The sequence below is a fragment of the Motacilla alba genome, chromosome 11 (genome assembly GCF_015832195.1).
Source record: "Motacilla alba alba isolate MOTALB_02 chromosome 11, Motacilla_alba_V1.0_pri, whole genome shotgun sequence".
NCBI lineage: Eukaryota > Metazoa > Chordata > Aves > Passeriformes > Motacillidae > Motacilla > Motacilla alba.
The window spans coordinates 2,637,831-2,653,577 of NC_052026.1; the positions used below are offsets into that span (position 1 = coordinate 2,637,831).

The following is a 15,747-nucleotide window of genomic DNA, read 5'->3' on the forward strand; positions in this document are numbered from 1 at the left end:
CTGTATTTCTGACCTGCACCTCCCAGGAAACGAATACTTACTCCAGTGCAAAATTTCTCATTCTGCAAAGCTTGACAACTTCGTCTGAGATCACTCTAAGCCAGTTGGCCCTTGCTTAAATATTCATCAGACTTCTGATAATTGTGATAACCCTTGTAGGCTGGCAAGCAAGGCAAATTAGCAAAAAGATGATTGATCTTTTTTTATATGCAGTTTTATCTTCAACCTTTCCTGGATATATGTTATACTATAGTAATAATTTCTTCTCTAAGGTATTTGCCAGTATCTAGATTTGCACATCTATTTACAGTTGCCTTGAAGCCTCATAATTACAATACAGCTGAAATGTCCATTTTCTTTCCCTGACTACAAATAGGGATCAATCGAATTTTAAATGACTGCTCACGGGCTAGCTTCCGATCATGACCTTTGTAAATGATTAGAGCTCACCACTGTTGCTATCTACCTTGAAAGGGTAAGCGGGCAGCTCTGGCTAACTGGCATTTAATCTGGAAGAGAGCCAAAGATATTTGAGCTAAAAACCTAATATGAGTTGGCAAAGAGAAGTAGGTATAGACCTTTGCACTATTATTTAGATATTTTTCTACATTTCTTTTTTGCATTTAGGAAATTCTTTTACCCTGTAGATGAGAGATGTATTTTTAGATAATGTTATACTGAAGTTATGATAATAACTGCACTTGCAAAATGTATGAAAGCGTGGAAGTGTGAAAAATGGGGTTTCAAACTCTAAATGACTGAATTCAGTTTTCTGAAGAATGTGAAAATTCAAAATGGTTTGGTTTGGAAGGGGTCTTTGAGATCATCTTATTCATCCCTTGCCATGGGCAGAGATACCTTCTGTGCCCTAATGGGGATGGGGTTTCAAACTCTAATGGGGTTTCAAATTCTAAAGGACTGAATTCAGTTTTCTTAAGAATGTGAAAATATAAAATGGTTTGGCTTGGAAGGGATCTTCGAGATCATGTTGTTCTGTCCTTGCCATGAGCAGAGACACTCTTTACTGTCCCAGGTTACTCTGAGCCCTGTGCCCAGCAAGGCTGGCAGGGCTGGGGCAGCCACAGCTTCTCTGGGCGGCCTGTGCCAGGAGCCCAGCACCTCACAGGGAAGGATTTTTCCCTTGTATCTAATCCAAATCCACACTTTCTCAGTGTGAAGCCATTCCCTCACGTCCTGTCACTCCAGGCCCTTGTCCAAAGTCCCTCTCTGTCTTTCTTGTCAGCACCTTTAGGCACTGGAAAGCCCCAGTGAGGTCTTTCTGAGCCTTCTGTTCTCCAGGTTGAACATTCTCAGTTCCAGCTCAGTGCTGTCAGGGTGCTAAGGCTGTGCTTGGTCCCAGTGTCCACATCATGGACAAAGGTGGGAGAAGTGCTGGTGGTGGTTGACAGTGGCTGAGCATGAGCCCAGGTGAGCCCAAGGGGGCAAGAGGCCAATGCATCAGCAGCACTGTGGGCAGCAGGAGCAGGGCAGTGCCTGCCCCTCTGTGCTGGCCACTGCTGAGGCCACACCTCGAGTGCCGTGCCCAGCTCTGAGCCCTGGTGCCCCTCACCTGCTGGCTGCAGCTCCTTGGTGCTGCCCTCCAGGGCTCCCTGGGTCACCTGCCACCCCTCCCTGGCTCTGGGCTCTGCTGGGCCCGGGCACCATCACCTGGAGCTTGAAACAGTCCCTGGCCAGCCTGTGACCAAAGCTGGTCAGGCAAAAGTGTGCTGGCTGCCAAATGAATTCATCTGAATTCTCATCTGAGAGCTGCCCTGAAAAGAGGCTTGAGGTGGATCTGCTTTTTCTGGACAGAGGTGGATGGAGAAAAGACACTCCCCACTGGCACTTTTTTGCTTAAATCTCCTTTCCTTTTAGCATTGGTTGAGATAGTTCAGGCCCTGCTTTTGTGTGCAGATCATGTGTAGGTAATGGCTGAAACACTTCTATCTCTGCTTGTCAGTTCAGTTTCATTTTAATGAGGAATTGTGCCAGTATCATTCCATGTTTTTAGTACTACCCCTGAATTTCTTGAGGTGTTGTTCTGTGCACTGCTGCTGAAGCGGGAACAAGAGTGACATCAGTGGGATTAGAAAGGAAATGCCTCTCCGTTTATTGATGGAACTTGCAAACCCAAAGTTTTGAGATTAATAAGAATTATTGCTAAGAGCTTTGAATGCTTTTATCTAAGATAAAAGATAATTTAGGAGTTCAGATAATATGCTGTGTTGCCTAATCAATTATTCTTGTCTGGTATTGATCAGAATATTTATTAAAATATTAGTTTCCTGGGAATATGACACTTACCATTAACACTCTGAAAGAATTACACAGTTTATAGTGAATATGCAATCATGCCTCTCTGCTGGCCAGAGCACTTTCTCCTAGTTTCTGTAATGTGCTATATTGTTACATAATGCAGCTGGCAGCTGCTTCAAACTAGTCAAATGTATTCTTACCTAAAGCCTAAGCGCAGAAAGCACTTGGAAAGTCAGTTTGTAAAGGTTTTGTGTCAGCATTACCTTTGGCTAGCATTTAGATAGAGATATCTTATTAATTTAGATTTTTTTTAAAAAAACATCAAGTATGTTTGAAATTCAAAATAAATATAAGGTAAAAAATGAGGTTTGTAAAAGATTTGAATTGTTCACATTCTTCGCATCAGTCTTAAACTGGAGATGTGTAGTTAGTATATAGTACTTTCTAAGGCAGTTTTTAATGAAAAGGATGGTGTTTTTGGAAAGAGCTGAGATATTTGGAAGCAGAAATCCTGTGAAGAGTCACAAGAACTTCAGTACCTTCATTATTGCTCTATGGCCAGGCTGCTAAAGTAGTACTGGGAGCAGTAAAATCTCTCAGGGATTGCTCACGTGTGACTTCTACCTCATGCTTGCAGGTCTGAAGATAACTTTTAGATAATGCAAGAGAATAAAACTAAAGAGAGTTGTTTCCCTGTCTTGTGTGGCAGATGCAGCAGCAGGAGCTTGCCCAGATGAGGCAGAGGGATGCCAACCTGACGGCGCTGGCAGCCATCGGCCCCCGCAAGAAACGGAAGCTGGATGCTTCTGGCCTGCTCACCATAGGAGGAGAGGTAAGTGTGCACCCAGAGCAAGGGAAATCACTCCTGCAGAGCCTCCCAGGAACAGCTGGAGCTGCTCCTGCTGGTGCTGGCAGGGAAGTGTGTCATTTGGAAGTGCACATCAGCACGGGAGCCCAGCTTGTCTTGCCACAGCTAAAATGGCATCTCCTTGTAGTTGTATTTTCAAGTGTGAACTTTCAGCAGGTCATTAAAGAATGTTTTTAAAATAGTTAAATGTGAAGTGTAGGTCTTAAACTGCTGCCTTTATATCTGTTTTCTCCTCTGCATAATCTGAAAAAAACACAAAAAGAGCAGAGAATGAAGAAGTATCTGAAAAACCTAACTGTAGTCTTGCTTACAGTTTGAACCAAGAGCCTGTAGTGATACCAGTGTGGGCTTGTGATAAATATGTGTCTAAACTTCTTCCAGAATGTCAAGGTGTCCCCCACCACTGCAAAGACAAGTTATAATCATGCTAAATTGTAATTTCCATAAGAATACTGTGCTCTTGAGATAGGATGAGATTCATTAGCATGATTCTCCTTATATTTTAAGTGAAGTAGCTGTGCTACACAATAAATGCAAAATTGTCAAAAGCCTGATCTGTATAAAGCAAGGTGGAGAGCGAGGGTGATGTGGTTGCGGTGCTGTGGGTGGCTCTGTAAGAGCACTGTGCTGTTTGGTACAGATACACTCGGGCTGCTTTTCCTTCTGCTGAGTCTGCCCACGCAGTGGAGTCAGAGGAATTCTCCCTATTACATGCCTGTTCTGAGGAAAATGCAAACATTTTGTTTTGAATAGCTAAACTAACAGTTTTGGCTCAGACATTTGACTGTCTAAATGCCAGGCATTTCCAAAGGCCTTTCTGTTTCCCATTTTGGATAGCTTTTATCTGACTTCTCTCTCTTTTCGTGTGCTAAGATTAGTGCTAGGGAATTAGCTGAGCTAGGAACAGAAGTGGATCCTGTTTATACTCTAAAATTGACTTAGGACTTCAGATACGTAGGAGGTGCTCCTGTTTCTGGTAAAATTTGTTTCAGACTTAGGGAGTTTCTCAGGTTTTGGGTTGTCCTGTTATTATTCCCTTCCTTTCAGTCTCCCTCCTTTATCTTACATTCAGTAAAGAATTCTGTTCTCCTCCACATGCACCTGTAACAAATCTCACAGCAACAGGCCCAAAGGAGCTTTCATTAGAAGCCTGACTGGCTGCTCATAGCTTTGGCTTTCCCTCATTCAGAAAAAATTTGAACCTTCTGATAATACACGGATTCCTTCAAATTTTAACAGTTCATCAAAAGAATATTTTATCGTAATGAACAGAATTTAATTTAAATTTAGACAATTAATTTTTAAATTTTTAATTTAATTGTTGATTGTCCCTTTAAAAATTATTCTTTTCTAACTACTAATAATTTGATGAACAAGATTGTGGTCACCTTCAGTGAGTGAAGCATTTTAATCAGAGCTCTATATCTGAATGGATTATGATGAACAGCTTCCCTCTCTCTCTAGAAGCTCCTTGTTGTCTTGCTGCAGTGCTTCAAGGAAAAATAAAGGTCTGGGGCAAATTCCAAAGGCTTCTGGTTATTTTTGCTTCCTTTTGCTGTTTTCCTAGCCCAGATTTTGCTGAACAACTCTATTGTTCCATTGGCAAACTCTCCTTGAAGTTTTTGCCGATCCATGGATTTCCTGGAGCCATGAGCTGTGTGCCAGTTCAGATGGAATTGCTCCCATCCCTCTTCCCCTAGCTTCAAACCATCCTGGCCAGCTGATGTAGATGGCTGGCTGGAAGCTGATTTCAAGGTCTTGGAAGCTGTATCTGCATTATTCAATGTCTTTTGTAGGGAGTAGGACCTAAAGTGCTGCAGAAGCTGTGTCACACAGCTTGGCTCCTAGAAACTCCCTTTCTGCTGTTCTTCTGAGCTTATTAGGGCTGCTATGCAGAATTCTGCTATGCAGAAATACACTCAACTCCTCCAAAATGTTTCCCTGTAGAAAGGTACTGGAATTTTCTATTATTTGTCTAAGACTGGCTGATGTCTCTTCTTTGGGTTTCTGGAGATTATAAGCATCATTATGATTCTGTGTTCTGTGGTACCAACACCCCCTGAGCCCAATTCCACCTTCAAATATCCAACCTCCTCTATGGTCTATGACACTGATTTCTCCCAGCAAGTTCTAATCTGCTTAAAGCCCTTGCTACTGATAATCTGTGCTTGCAAGGTCTGATTTGGCCAGAGCTTTTTTGGACTGCTCTTTTTTTGGTCAAAATACAGTTTTTGCATTGAAGTTGCTGTCTTCCTCATTAACCTTTTTTGACTTACATGTCTGCTTTTGTTGCAGCTGGGAACCTGCATGTTTACTGATCCAAAGAGATGTCATTTACAAATCATCCCACCCTGGCATGTTCCTTTATTTTTCCCTTTTCTGAACTAACTCTTGTTTGACACTTTACTTAGTTGCACTGGCCATTTTTCAGTGAGCAGTGCTGGATTTCAGCCGAGCTTCTTGGTTTAACAGAAATACTAAGAATTTATTTTTGGAAATTGGATCTTTTTAATAGCACCCTTTTCATCTGTTCAGGAGGCTAATTATGAGTAGTGATGGATATTCTACTAAAGACAAGAAGTTGATGGAAAAGATTAGTATTTCTGTTATTTAAGTACTGTTTGTTACCTAGAGAGAAACAGCTCTTCTACAGCTTTTGGAAATGTGAAAAAGCTTGTGTTAATAACTGTAAGTATTTTCTACCAGCACTTTGTTTGAGAGTATTTTCTTTAAATTTTGTTCTCTGTCTCACATTGCCAGAGCTCATTTGGACTTCTTTGCTTGTTTTCAAGCCATAGCTAAATAGACCTTTTTTTTTGGATGACAGGATTATTATAAATTATCAAGACCAGGCCCATCATTTCTGGACTAGTACAGCTAATTATTTTTTTTATTACTTTTACCCTGGGACATGGAAAATCAGCAGTTTTGGAGTGAGGTTATTTTTACATGTTTTTTGGAATTTTTTTAGATTTGCTTCTATGTGCAACCATGTAAAAATGCCTTTCCAAAACATGGGAACATTTATTTTGTAAAGCAGTGGATGAGCAGGGGCTTGGTGTTCCCAAATAACACTGCTGCCAAGTGAGTGACTGGTTTCAGACCACGAATACGGAGTGGGCTCATGGCACTGTCCAGTCCCAATCCCTGCATTCCTGCCCTTCCCTTGGCTCAGCCCTGGCTCTGGCACCCTGGGCTGACCCACCTCCATTTGATAAACAGCAGGAGGACTGATCTAACAGCAGTAAAAAGTGAATAGTTCCTGCTTGCTTGTTGAGGTAGTTTGGCCTAGAGCCCAGTGCACACTGGAAAAGGAACTCAGAACCAGACAGAGACAGCAAATGTGAGCTCACCTGCATTTCATTCGCTTCCTTTTTAGTGCCTTTCGTGCCTGCTCGTATTTTAGATGATCTGCTAGAAACACAGCTGCCTCTGTAGAGCCAGCAGCTCATCAGTAATTCAGCCTGCTTATTATTATAATGTGCTTTAGATCAAGAGTGAAGGAGAAGAGGTAAAGAGAAGCGAGATAGCTTTGGAAGGATTCAGCTTCTCTGCCTGGCAGAGTTGAAAATACTGCATTTGTGGAATTTTTTAGGGGCTTTCCATTTCTTTAGTAATACTAGACAAAAATTATTGGAAAGTATCTTCTAAAGTCACAGCTTTTTGGAATTCAGTTTGTGGTTATCAAGGTAGGTATCTAAGGATCCTGGCCCAGGTTATGTGCTTAGCAGCAGTGCTGCCCAGCTCTGATCTGTGCTGTGCTCCTGTGATGCTCAGCAGTGGGTGGCACAAACAGGTTACAACATTCAGGACAGCAAGCCCTGAAGTTCTTCAGTTAGCATCGCTAAGCACCTTTAATGTAAGATTAAAATAAGAATTGGATTGCCTTTTTTGACCTTAGTTGCTTTTTGATTGATTTTGAATCTATTCAGTTAACATTTTCAGTGGGTTTTTTTTCTTGAATTATAAGGCTTCTAAGAGTTAGAATTAAAATTTTGGTTTGTTTATGAAATAGATATTTTCATGTAATTTTAAGAATTGGAGCTTTAAAAAAAGGATTAGCCATTGCAAGACTAGGTCAGGTGGCTTTACAAGCTAAGTATTTGAGTGGCATGAATGCAGAATTTTCATACTCTCAAGTCTCTCATTTCTTATTATGGAATTAAAGTGTAGAGGTTAAATACAAGTATTTTTCTGTATTTATTAATAATAATAATTAAATTATTTGGCTTTTCATCAAGACCTATGGCTAGTATCCCAAAATACATAAATACAGAGTATATGTTTGAAATATCTGAGGGTATAATTTGTTTAAATATCAAGTGAAAGCCCTCTCCTGGTACTTGCTGGCACAGATGGTTTTTGAATACTGAGCTTCCAAAGGCAGCTTCAGGGCTAGTTCAGTGAATCACTGCTTATTGAAGACAGTCATTTTAGGGATAAGAAAAAGCCCTCTTCCTCACACAGCAGCAGAGCAGTCATCTTAAGAATATTCAGCAAACTGTCCCAAGCACCATCTTTCAAAATGTGCAGGACCATATGTTGAGCCAGTGCTCAAGGGAGATCTGATACTCTGGGTGTTTTCTCATCCACTATATTCCAGCCATTCTGTTAGTCAAGAAGGATAATGTTCTTGCAGACATGGAAAGTCCCAACACTAACAGTTAAAACAGAGATGTTTTGTGTAGAGAAAAGCTAATTACTGAAGTGATTGCGAGGTGTATTTTGGGTACGAGGCACCACATTTTTTAATTAAATTAATCTTTCAGATGATATAATTTGAGTATTTTAAAGCTGTTTTCATGTTTAGGTTTTGTACAAAACATGATTAAGATTCTGGTTTAAGACACTGAAATCTGTATTGTACCAGAGGCAGACATAGAGAAAGTTATTTAATATTACTGTCTGTTAGGTCTTTACACTTTAGTAACTCCTGATTTCTAAGTGGAAATGTAAGGATGGAGTCAGGATTTTGTGGGAAGCACTTGGGTATGTGCTGTAGTTGGAAAAAAGTACTTTTGACTGCAGTCTCCATTTGGTTATGCAGTAGTGAATGTGATTGATTTCACCATTTCAGCTGACATTCTCACCTCATGCTTGGGTTATCCATGGACATTTCAGCAACACCTGCAATTATTCCTCAAATCCATTGTCAATATTTTAACAATATTAAGAAGAAATCAGGATACTAGGTAATTTTCTCTTTGGAATGAGTTAGAAATGAGCTGTCTCTTAGAAAACTTGGCCTTGTTTCGTTCCTTTCTTGCCCTTTTAAACCGTAAGGGATGTGTGGTGTGTCCTGCAGAAGTCTCTGTTACAGGAGGGTTGTGCCTTGGCTTCTGTCCAAAGTTTCTACTCAGTGAATATCACTCACTTCAGAAGGTCATGAATCAGCCAGTATATGAGGCATAACTGCTCCTGGCAGACATAAAGAACTAGAACCAAGGAATAGTCTTTTATTTTGGGAAAAAACACCAACCATCAGCATTGGCATTCTCTGAGCAAATCTTTAGGCTGTTCCCCCACCTTTCTGGAGCTAAAGTTTATTTTATGGCATCCACTTTCAAAGGTCCTTGGAACAACTTGTTCAACAAGTCAGGTCTCAGCTTGGTCATCCTACTGTATGGTTGGCTCTTGATAAATTACTTTTTGTTTAAAGTGCTCCAGATATGCTTAGAAGGCACTGGAATCTAAAGCCCTTTGCACTGGTTAAGCTTGAGTTATATGGAAGAGATAAAATGGAGCAGAACACCTTTTGCAAGCATTTATGGATCAAGAAGCTGAAGTTTCCTTTTTTGTGCTTTTTAAGCCTGTAGACTAAGAGCAGAACAGGAGGAATTTTTATGATTTGTTGTATCATTACCTTTTCAAGCACTCTGTGCTCCATGTCTCATTGACATGATAGAATGCAGAGTTCTCTCAGACCTGTTTTGGTGCAGGATGTCACTGCTGCTGACAGTTATGATTTCATCTGAGGTATCCCAAAACCATCACTTAAATGTATGGGTTTGAATTCTCAAGGAGACAGAAGAAAGGAGTCTGTCCTTACATTTTTTTAATGGAATTACATGTATACTACTTTATAAATCTTTGAAAATCTCAAGTTCAGCTTTTCTTTTACTTCTGTTTTGTTTTACTTCCTGTTTTCAAACTTAAATCAGTATTAAAATAGTTCACCATAAACGTGTTGATCTCTATTTCAAAAGCAGTATTTTGAAACACTCTGTAGATGATATCCTAATTAGTAATTGCACCTTTTTCCTTATTCTAAAATGAATGAGACTTCAATTATAAAATCAATTGCCCCAGTGATGAGTTTTAATTTTAAACATTTAATTCAAACTGTGTATTAGCCAATGATAACACAAACTGGTTATTTTTAGACTTCTAAACAAAACTTCCAACATTACTCTAATGCTTCTTACAGACGTAGCAGTAAAACTAGGAAGACAGAAGATGATGGATAATGCAGTGTTTACATAGATGATTAATATTTGTGACTGGGAGTGGATGTGTAGAGATACATTTCCATGCCTGTTGCAAACAGGCAGGAATACAGGCAGTGAGTCAGGAGGCAGGAGAACATTTTTGCATGGATCTCAGTTCACAGGAGGAAAAAGCCAGGCAGCAATGCAAGAAAATAGCACGTGGGCTCTGTGCCAGGAAAAACATTCTTTTTTACTAGTAGAACAGGTTTGCATGCTGTGTGTATTCCTTTGATCTATGGAACACAAAATATTCTGACAGAGGTTCAATGATATTAATAATTTTTCCTTATTGGCCAAGACAAATTTGATTTTTACTTCATTCGGAGATGGAAGTTGGTCCCACCTGACTGCATGATGTTGATGTAGCATGCAGGAGGAGACCATGAGAGCATATTTTTCTTTGCTTCTCAAAGATTTCTGCTGCATTCTTACTTAAGTAGTGTCCTGTTCTTTTTTTATTTACTTAATAGAAATCCTCCTCCTTGGTTATAAAACAAAATTGCTACTTTTTAAAAAGAAAATTTTATTGATTTGGTAATAATAAATACAATTGTTTTATTTATGGATACCTTGTAAATGCAGTATGTAAAGCTTATTAGCCTGGAAAATGAGAACTTGGCACAAAGATGTCTGAGTAGCTAAGAGTTCATCCATTATTTGTCAATCCCTCTGGAGCTCTACTGCTATTCCTGTGTTTTTCTTGCAAAAAGCTACCTTGAGGATGTGTGGGGACAGAGGGTATATGAGTTTGCATTTTGGGGTTTTTTGGAGTTAGTTTTGGCTTGAGTTTTTCTGTATTTTCAGTTGTCTTCTCTCTGTATTCCTGATTTTCAGACACTGAAGGATAGAATCTATTTTGCAGTCTCTGTTTTTCTGATGCTTATAACTACAGATTTTTTCCTTCTCCTGGCTAAGTAAAACTGGTAAGACTAAGAGAAAGCCTGGAAGGTCTAGCAGAGGGTTTGCCTGCTGACTTTAGAAGGTAAGGCCCAAGGTGCTGTGACAATTTTAGATGTCACTGAAAATAATTTTTAAAATCTGACCAGAAAATTTTCAAGGTGTAACTTTTCAACCTGTACATGGAAAGATTCATAGCTGTATCTTAAGGTGGCAATGTTTCCCATTGAAGTCATTCTTCCCTAGAGCAGTCAAATGAATCATCAAATAGATTAATTTCCTTCTGCTTCAGTCCTATTCAGTGCCAGGTAAATCTTGTGGGATAATCTTTTTCCTCTTTGTCTAAAATATTTTTTACTGCAGTTAAGGTTTGGGAAAAGTCTGAAGAACTTAAATTGTATTAAGATGCATATTTTTGGATTTTTTCAGCCAATCCTTTTTTTAGGCAGTCAAGTAATGTGTTGGTTCTACAGAGAGTGACAGTTAGTCATTTAACATTTTTAGTTTACCCTGGGCCTTTGGGCAAACAGTCTTGGACTTCAAGGAAATTTGGTTGCCAGCTTCTAAAGTAAACAGCCTACCTAGAGGTGTTGAACAGAAGTTGTTATTTGACCTGCTGTCAGCTGCAGAACCGAACCTTATCCGAGCTGTGTGTCCCTGTGGTGGGAATGAAAGTCCAAATAAGCTGCTCCACTTCACTCTTCCCCTGCTTCTGCTGAGAGAGGGATGGAGGCAGAGGGGTGAGATAACAATTTACTGAAAACAAACAGCACTGCCATAGGAAGTGCACAAGAACAGAACAGTATCCATAGCAAAAGGGCACAGAAGAGCAGGGGGTTTACACACAAAGGAAGTTCCCCACCTGGACTCGGCTCTGTGTGGCTGAGGCCAAACCAGGACCTGTTCCTGTGGCTCAGCCGTGACACACGGGTGTTCCCAGGACAAAAACAAGGTGGTGGCACTCCCACGGCTGCGTTTTCTGTCCTGAGCCAGCAGAAGCAGTGAGGGACAAGCCCCCAGAATGCTGGATGGTCGGTGTGGCACTGCCCGCTCCCAGCTGCGGTCAGCAGGGCTCTGCCAGGCTCCGTTCTGTGCCTGGAGCTGCATCCCTGCCCCGGCCGTGTCCTGCTGAGGACACTCCACAGTGCTGGTCCAACAACTTCCCTGGGTAGGACACCCAACAAAACGCCACAATTCTGGCCACATTTGCTTCCCCCTGAAGCCACATCCCAAGTGATGGTGTGGGTGGTATAGAATAGCAATGGCCATGCCTCCCTCTGCAGTGGCACTGTGCATTTTGTACAGCTGAATGTGGTCTGCTGATAAAAAAAATCAGTTCTTAAATTGAAAAGGAAACAAAACAAAAGCCCAACAGATAAACATTTAATTCAGATTTTGCTGTCTTAGTATGTGTTCAGAAAATTGTCCCCTTCATTTTCAGTAGTCTGATTGAAAACAAGCTTAGTGTGTAAGAAAGAGAAATGAAAAAAAGGCCTTTCATGGTTTTCTTTTACCATGTGCAAGTCTTCCAAGATTTTACTGTAAGTCGGAATGTTTTTATGAATGTTTAATATGTGCATATCATATGTATATCTGTGCACAAAATTTAAAGGCAGGTCCCTATTACCGGCTTCATAAGTGATGTCATCATGAAATGACACAATATCAGCAGTTTGTGGTGCAGGCAAATTTATTTTGACCAACTTTGCTGTTTAAGGAACATGATGCATTTTAATCCCTGTGATCTGTTCTAAATTGTAAGAGTATTTTGAGCAGCTACTTGTTTCATTTGGAAAGGAATGCTCGCCCTTCTTTTTCACATGTTGACCAGTCTCCTGCTGTCTGCACTCCTCCTTCAGAATTTGGCTGAAATTTGCCAACAATAAAATTCAAAGGTGGGGCTTAAATATTTAAATTTTGAGCTGAAACGAGCTTTTCAGCTTTGTAAAGAACTGTTCACAGATAATGGAACAGTGTGCTTTGCACATCCTTCCTTTGTAGGAGTGATGGCAAAGTGGGTCCTGTTTGGCCACATTCATGAGAAGCTGAGCGTTGGAGCTCCAAACCTGCAAGGACATGTGCACATGCTTAACTTTAGCAGAGTGGTGAGTTTGTTTGAAGTCAGTAATGTGCCTCGTGTAGAACATTAATTACCTGCAATAAGCTTTTGTTGGAGCACTGTGTTCCTGTCAATCTCCCTGCATTTCCCACCGCATGAGCTCGGCTTTGCTGATCCCTGACTGGTTCTGGTGTAGGAAAACACTTTATTTTCTATATTTCCTTCTACAGTAAAACCCAGGGTTTCTGTCTAGAAATTGTCATATTGCATGCTTTTGGAAAGTCTCGTGTTTATTTGACCATGGAAGTCTTCGGGACTAATCAGTGTGTGTTAAATGCAGGTTTATGAAGTTTCCAATGTGTCTTGGATATTACAGGCAGTATTCTGCTTTCAAAGAAATAATACAGTAGAAACAGCTAATAGTGGGATCTTCGTCTTGGTGTTCCTTTTGTTACATGCTCTGTTCTAGTGAGTGACTAGGAAAAAAGGGGGTTTTTGTTTTTGTTTTGCCTGGAGTCAAACAGGAGCATGCTGGTTAAAGGGATTCTGTGGGGGCTGGAGAGGGCCTGGGGGAACTCGGAGAGACATCTACCACCAGCAGCTTGTCTGTTCTAGCTAATTATAGCTGGGGTACTGTTTACTTTAGTGGTGTACTCCTTATTTATTAGTTACTTGGTTACTGCTTGCCTTCAAGTTACAGGCTGGCAGCCAGTTCCTGCAGGGGAGGTGCAGTAGGGAGGGAAGGGCATCAGGCAGAACTGCAGCTCCCCGACCTTGGCAACATTGCTGAGGCTGGTGGAGTTTGGGATTTTTTTAATAATGGCAACCCAAAAGATGGTCAAAAAGAGAAGCAGAGAAGGTAAAAAATAGTAATAACTTAAGGAAATGATTTACCATCTAGAAGGACTGGGGTGATAAAATTATCATGAGTGTCTCTATGACCTGTAAGTCAGACTTGGGTTTTTTCTCTCCTTCTCCTCCTGTCTTTGGAGGAAAATCTTGCTTTTTTTGGCCTATGTGAAGTTACAAAGATTTGCATAAAATTCTAGTCTTTATAGCTTTTTAACCAGTATGAGTTTGTGGGATTCTGGAGTTTCACTGGGCAGTTCTGCTAACAAGTTACAGATCACTTTTCCAAGCATGACTGAATATACACACAGACATTTCACAGTGTTCACTAAAACTAAGTTAAATTATTACAAAACTTGGGTATGGAAACCATGGGCCACTTAGGAGTCCCAGCCCTTAAGAGTCAGGCCTCTGGACCACTGAACCACTTTGGGAATTCTTACCCTACCTCACCTTCCAACTTTTCTGATGAGCTTTGAGCTGGCCTGTGGATGAGGTGTCTGAAGGAGGCAGTGCAGTAGACTATTCTCACTGGCTTTTGTTATTTTGTTTATAGTATTCTTGGTTTAATAATTATCTCAGCAAACAAAAGGGCAAAGAACAGCAGTGTTGTATGGGAAGGCAAATGAGAGAATTATGAGGTTTTCTGCAGCTGTGTTTGAGAAAGTAGAAGATAGCATAAACACTGATTTCTGTGCTACAGCAGCATGAAAAATAGTGTTGGTCCATGCCATAGTTTAATCAAGAAAGGGGATAATTCTCCAGTCTTTTTGAGCATGACGCTCTCTTGCAAAGACAGGAGCCTAACAAGAGCTGAACTTCTGCATGATGCACCAATTACATGAACAATTTAGAGGAAGCTCTGCCAGGAGAATGAGCAAAAAGTTCCATTAAAAAAGCCAAAGTTCCTATCTGCAAAGGAGAAGGAGGAATACAAGGAGCACAACAGGTTAAACAGCCTTGGCCAAAGAAGTGAGTACCCCTAGGCAGAGCAGCATCTCTAATCAGTGGTAGTGGTATGAGCTCTGAGGGGAGGGAAGTTCAGGCTGGTGCTCTCATGTAACATTAAAAAGGACAAGCAGTCTGTCAGGGGAAACCGTCATTGGTGTGGGATTTCTTCTCTTGATCAAAAAGACAGCAGCACTGCAGCCTGCTTTATCTGTAGGGGAGGTGTTAGCAGAGAGCATTTTTTTCTCAGGCCATATCAGTGGCCTGTGGTACGTTTTCCCTAATCCATAAAAGATGCCACCTGCATTTCTCTCTTTTGCAGGCTTTTGTTAATCCCTCAGTTTTCTCTTTCTATTTTGTTTTCATTTTTATGCTATTACAATTTTTTAAAAAGCAACTTTAAGAGACATCTCTACAAAGCAAAAAATGAGCTACATCTAATGGGCTTGAAAAATGTGCCTAGTGCTTGTCTGCAAAGCCAAAATTACTTTTCTCATCTCTAAGTAATTTCATGAATAGCATTCAGTTTCAGTACCTTGAAGCTCAATTGAAAGAGGGAAGGGGAAATGAAGTGCACTCTGCACAAGCTTGCCTCCTGCCCCTGGACACCACTGACAGCCATAGGTGTGTTGCATTTTGGTGAAACTTACATTACTACAAAATTCTTTTAGCAAAAGTTTTTACCTTCAGCTGTGTAGCTGCAGTGAGATGGGATAAATTTGATGCTGCTGCTGACTTAGCTTTTACCTTACTAAGTAACAGAACAATAAAGATCTGCAGGTGCTGTTCCCTGGTGTTCTTGTCAGCTGTGCAGGTAGTCAAAGTAATAATAATTTGCCAGTGATGTTAAGAGCAAACATACATCAAGATTTCAAGTATTCTTTTCAAAATATTTCTTAAATAACTTAGAACCAATATAGAAGGGTTTCCAGAAGAAAATTGGAAGCTAGGTTTTCTCTCTCTAAAGAAATAAATAACAATTGCATATTTGGAAGTATTTGCCATCGTGTCTTATGTCTTGATTGAGAATCCAGAAGAAGAATTATTTTATTTACTTCAGGAAGTACCATGAGGCTGAATCTTCAATTAGTTGTTTTTTAATATTGTGAACTGCTCCTTATTTTAAGGAGTTTAACTGTACTGAGACATGTTCTGTGGCTTCTCCTGGTTGAGGACAAGAAGTAGAACAACAGATGATTTAATTCCACCACAGCTCCTTAATTTTCACTTTTGAGTGTCCAAATCACTTAAGCAATAGTACATTATTTTAGAAAATTCCTAATGAAGAGCATCTGGAGTAAAGTCTTAAAGTACAGGCAAGAGTCACCTGTTTGTCCTGACTCTGGTCTCTGCATGGTCAAATCTGGGTGTGTGCATTGTGT

At 40.4% G+C, this 15,747-nt stretch overlaps 1 protein-coding gene across 1 annotated transcript in view; it reads left to right on the top strand.

The window, feature by feature from the left end:
• The window catches only part of LOC119705444 (transcription initiation factor TFIID subunit 4-like), a 146,858-nt gene that overhangs the window by 97,033 nt on the left and 34,078 nt on the right, over nucleotides 1–15,747 (top strand). Inside the window, exon 14 of the mRNA XM_038147873.1 lies at nucleotides 2,966–3,088. Within this exon, the coding sequence (XP_038003801.1) occupies nucleotides 2,966–3,088 (123 nt within the window). The remainder of the gene's footprint in view (nucleotides 1–2,965; nucleotides 3,089–15,747) is intronic.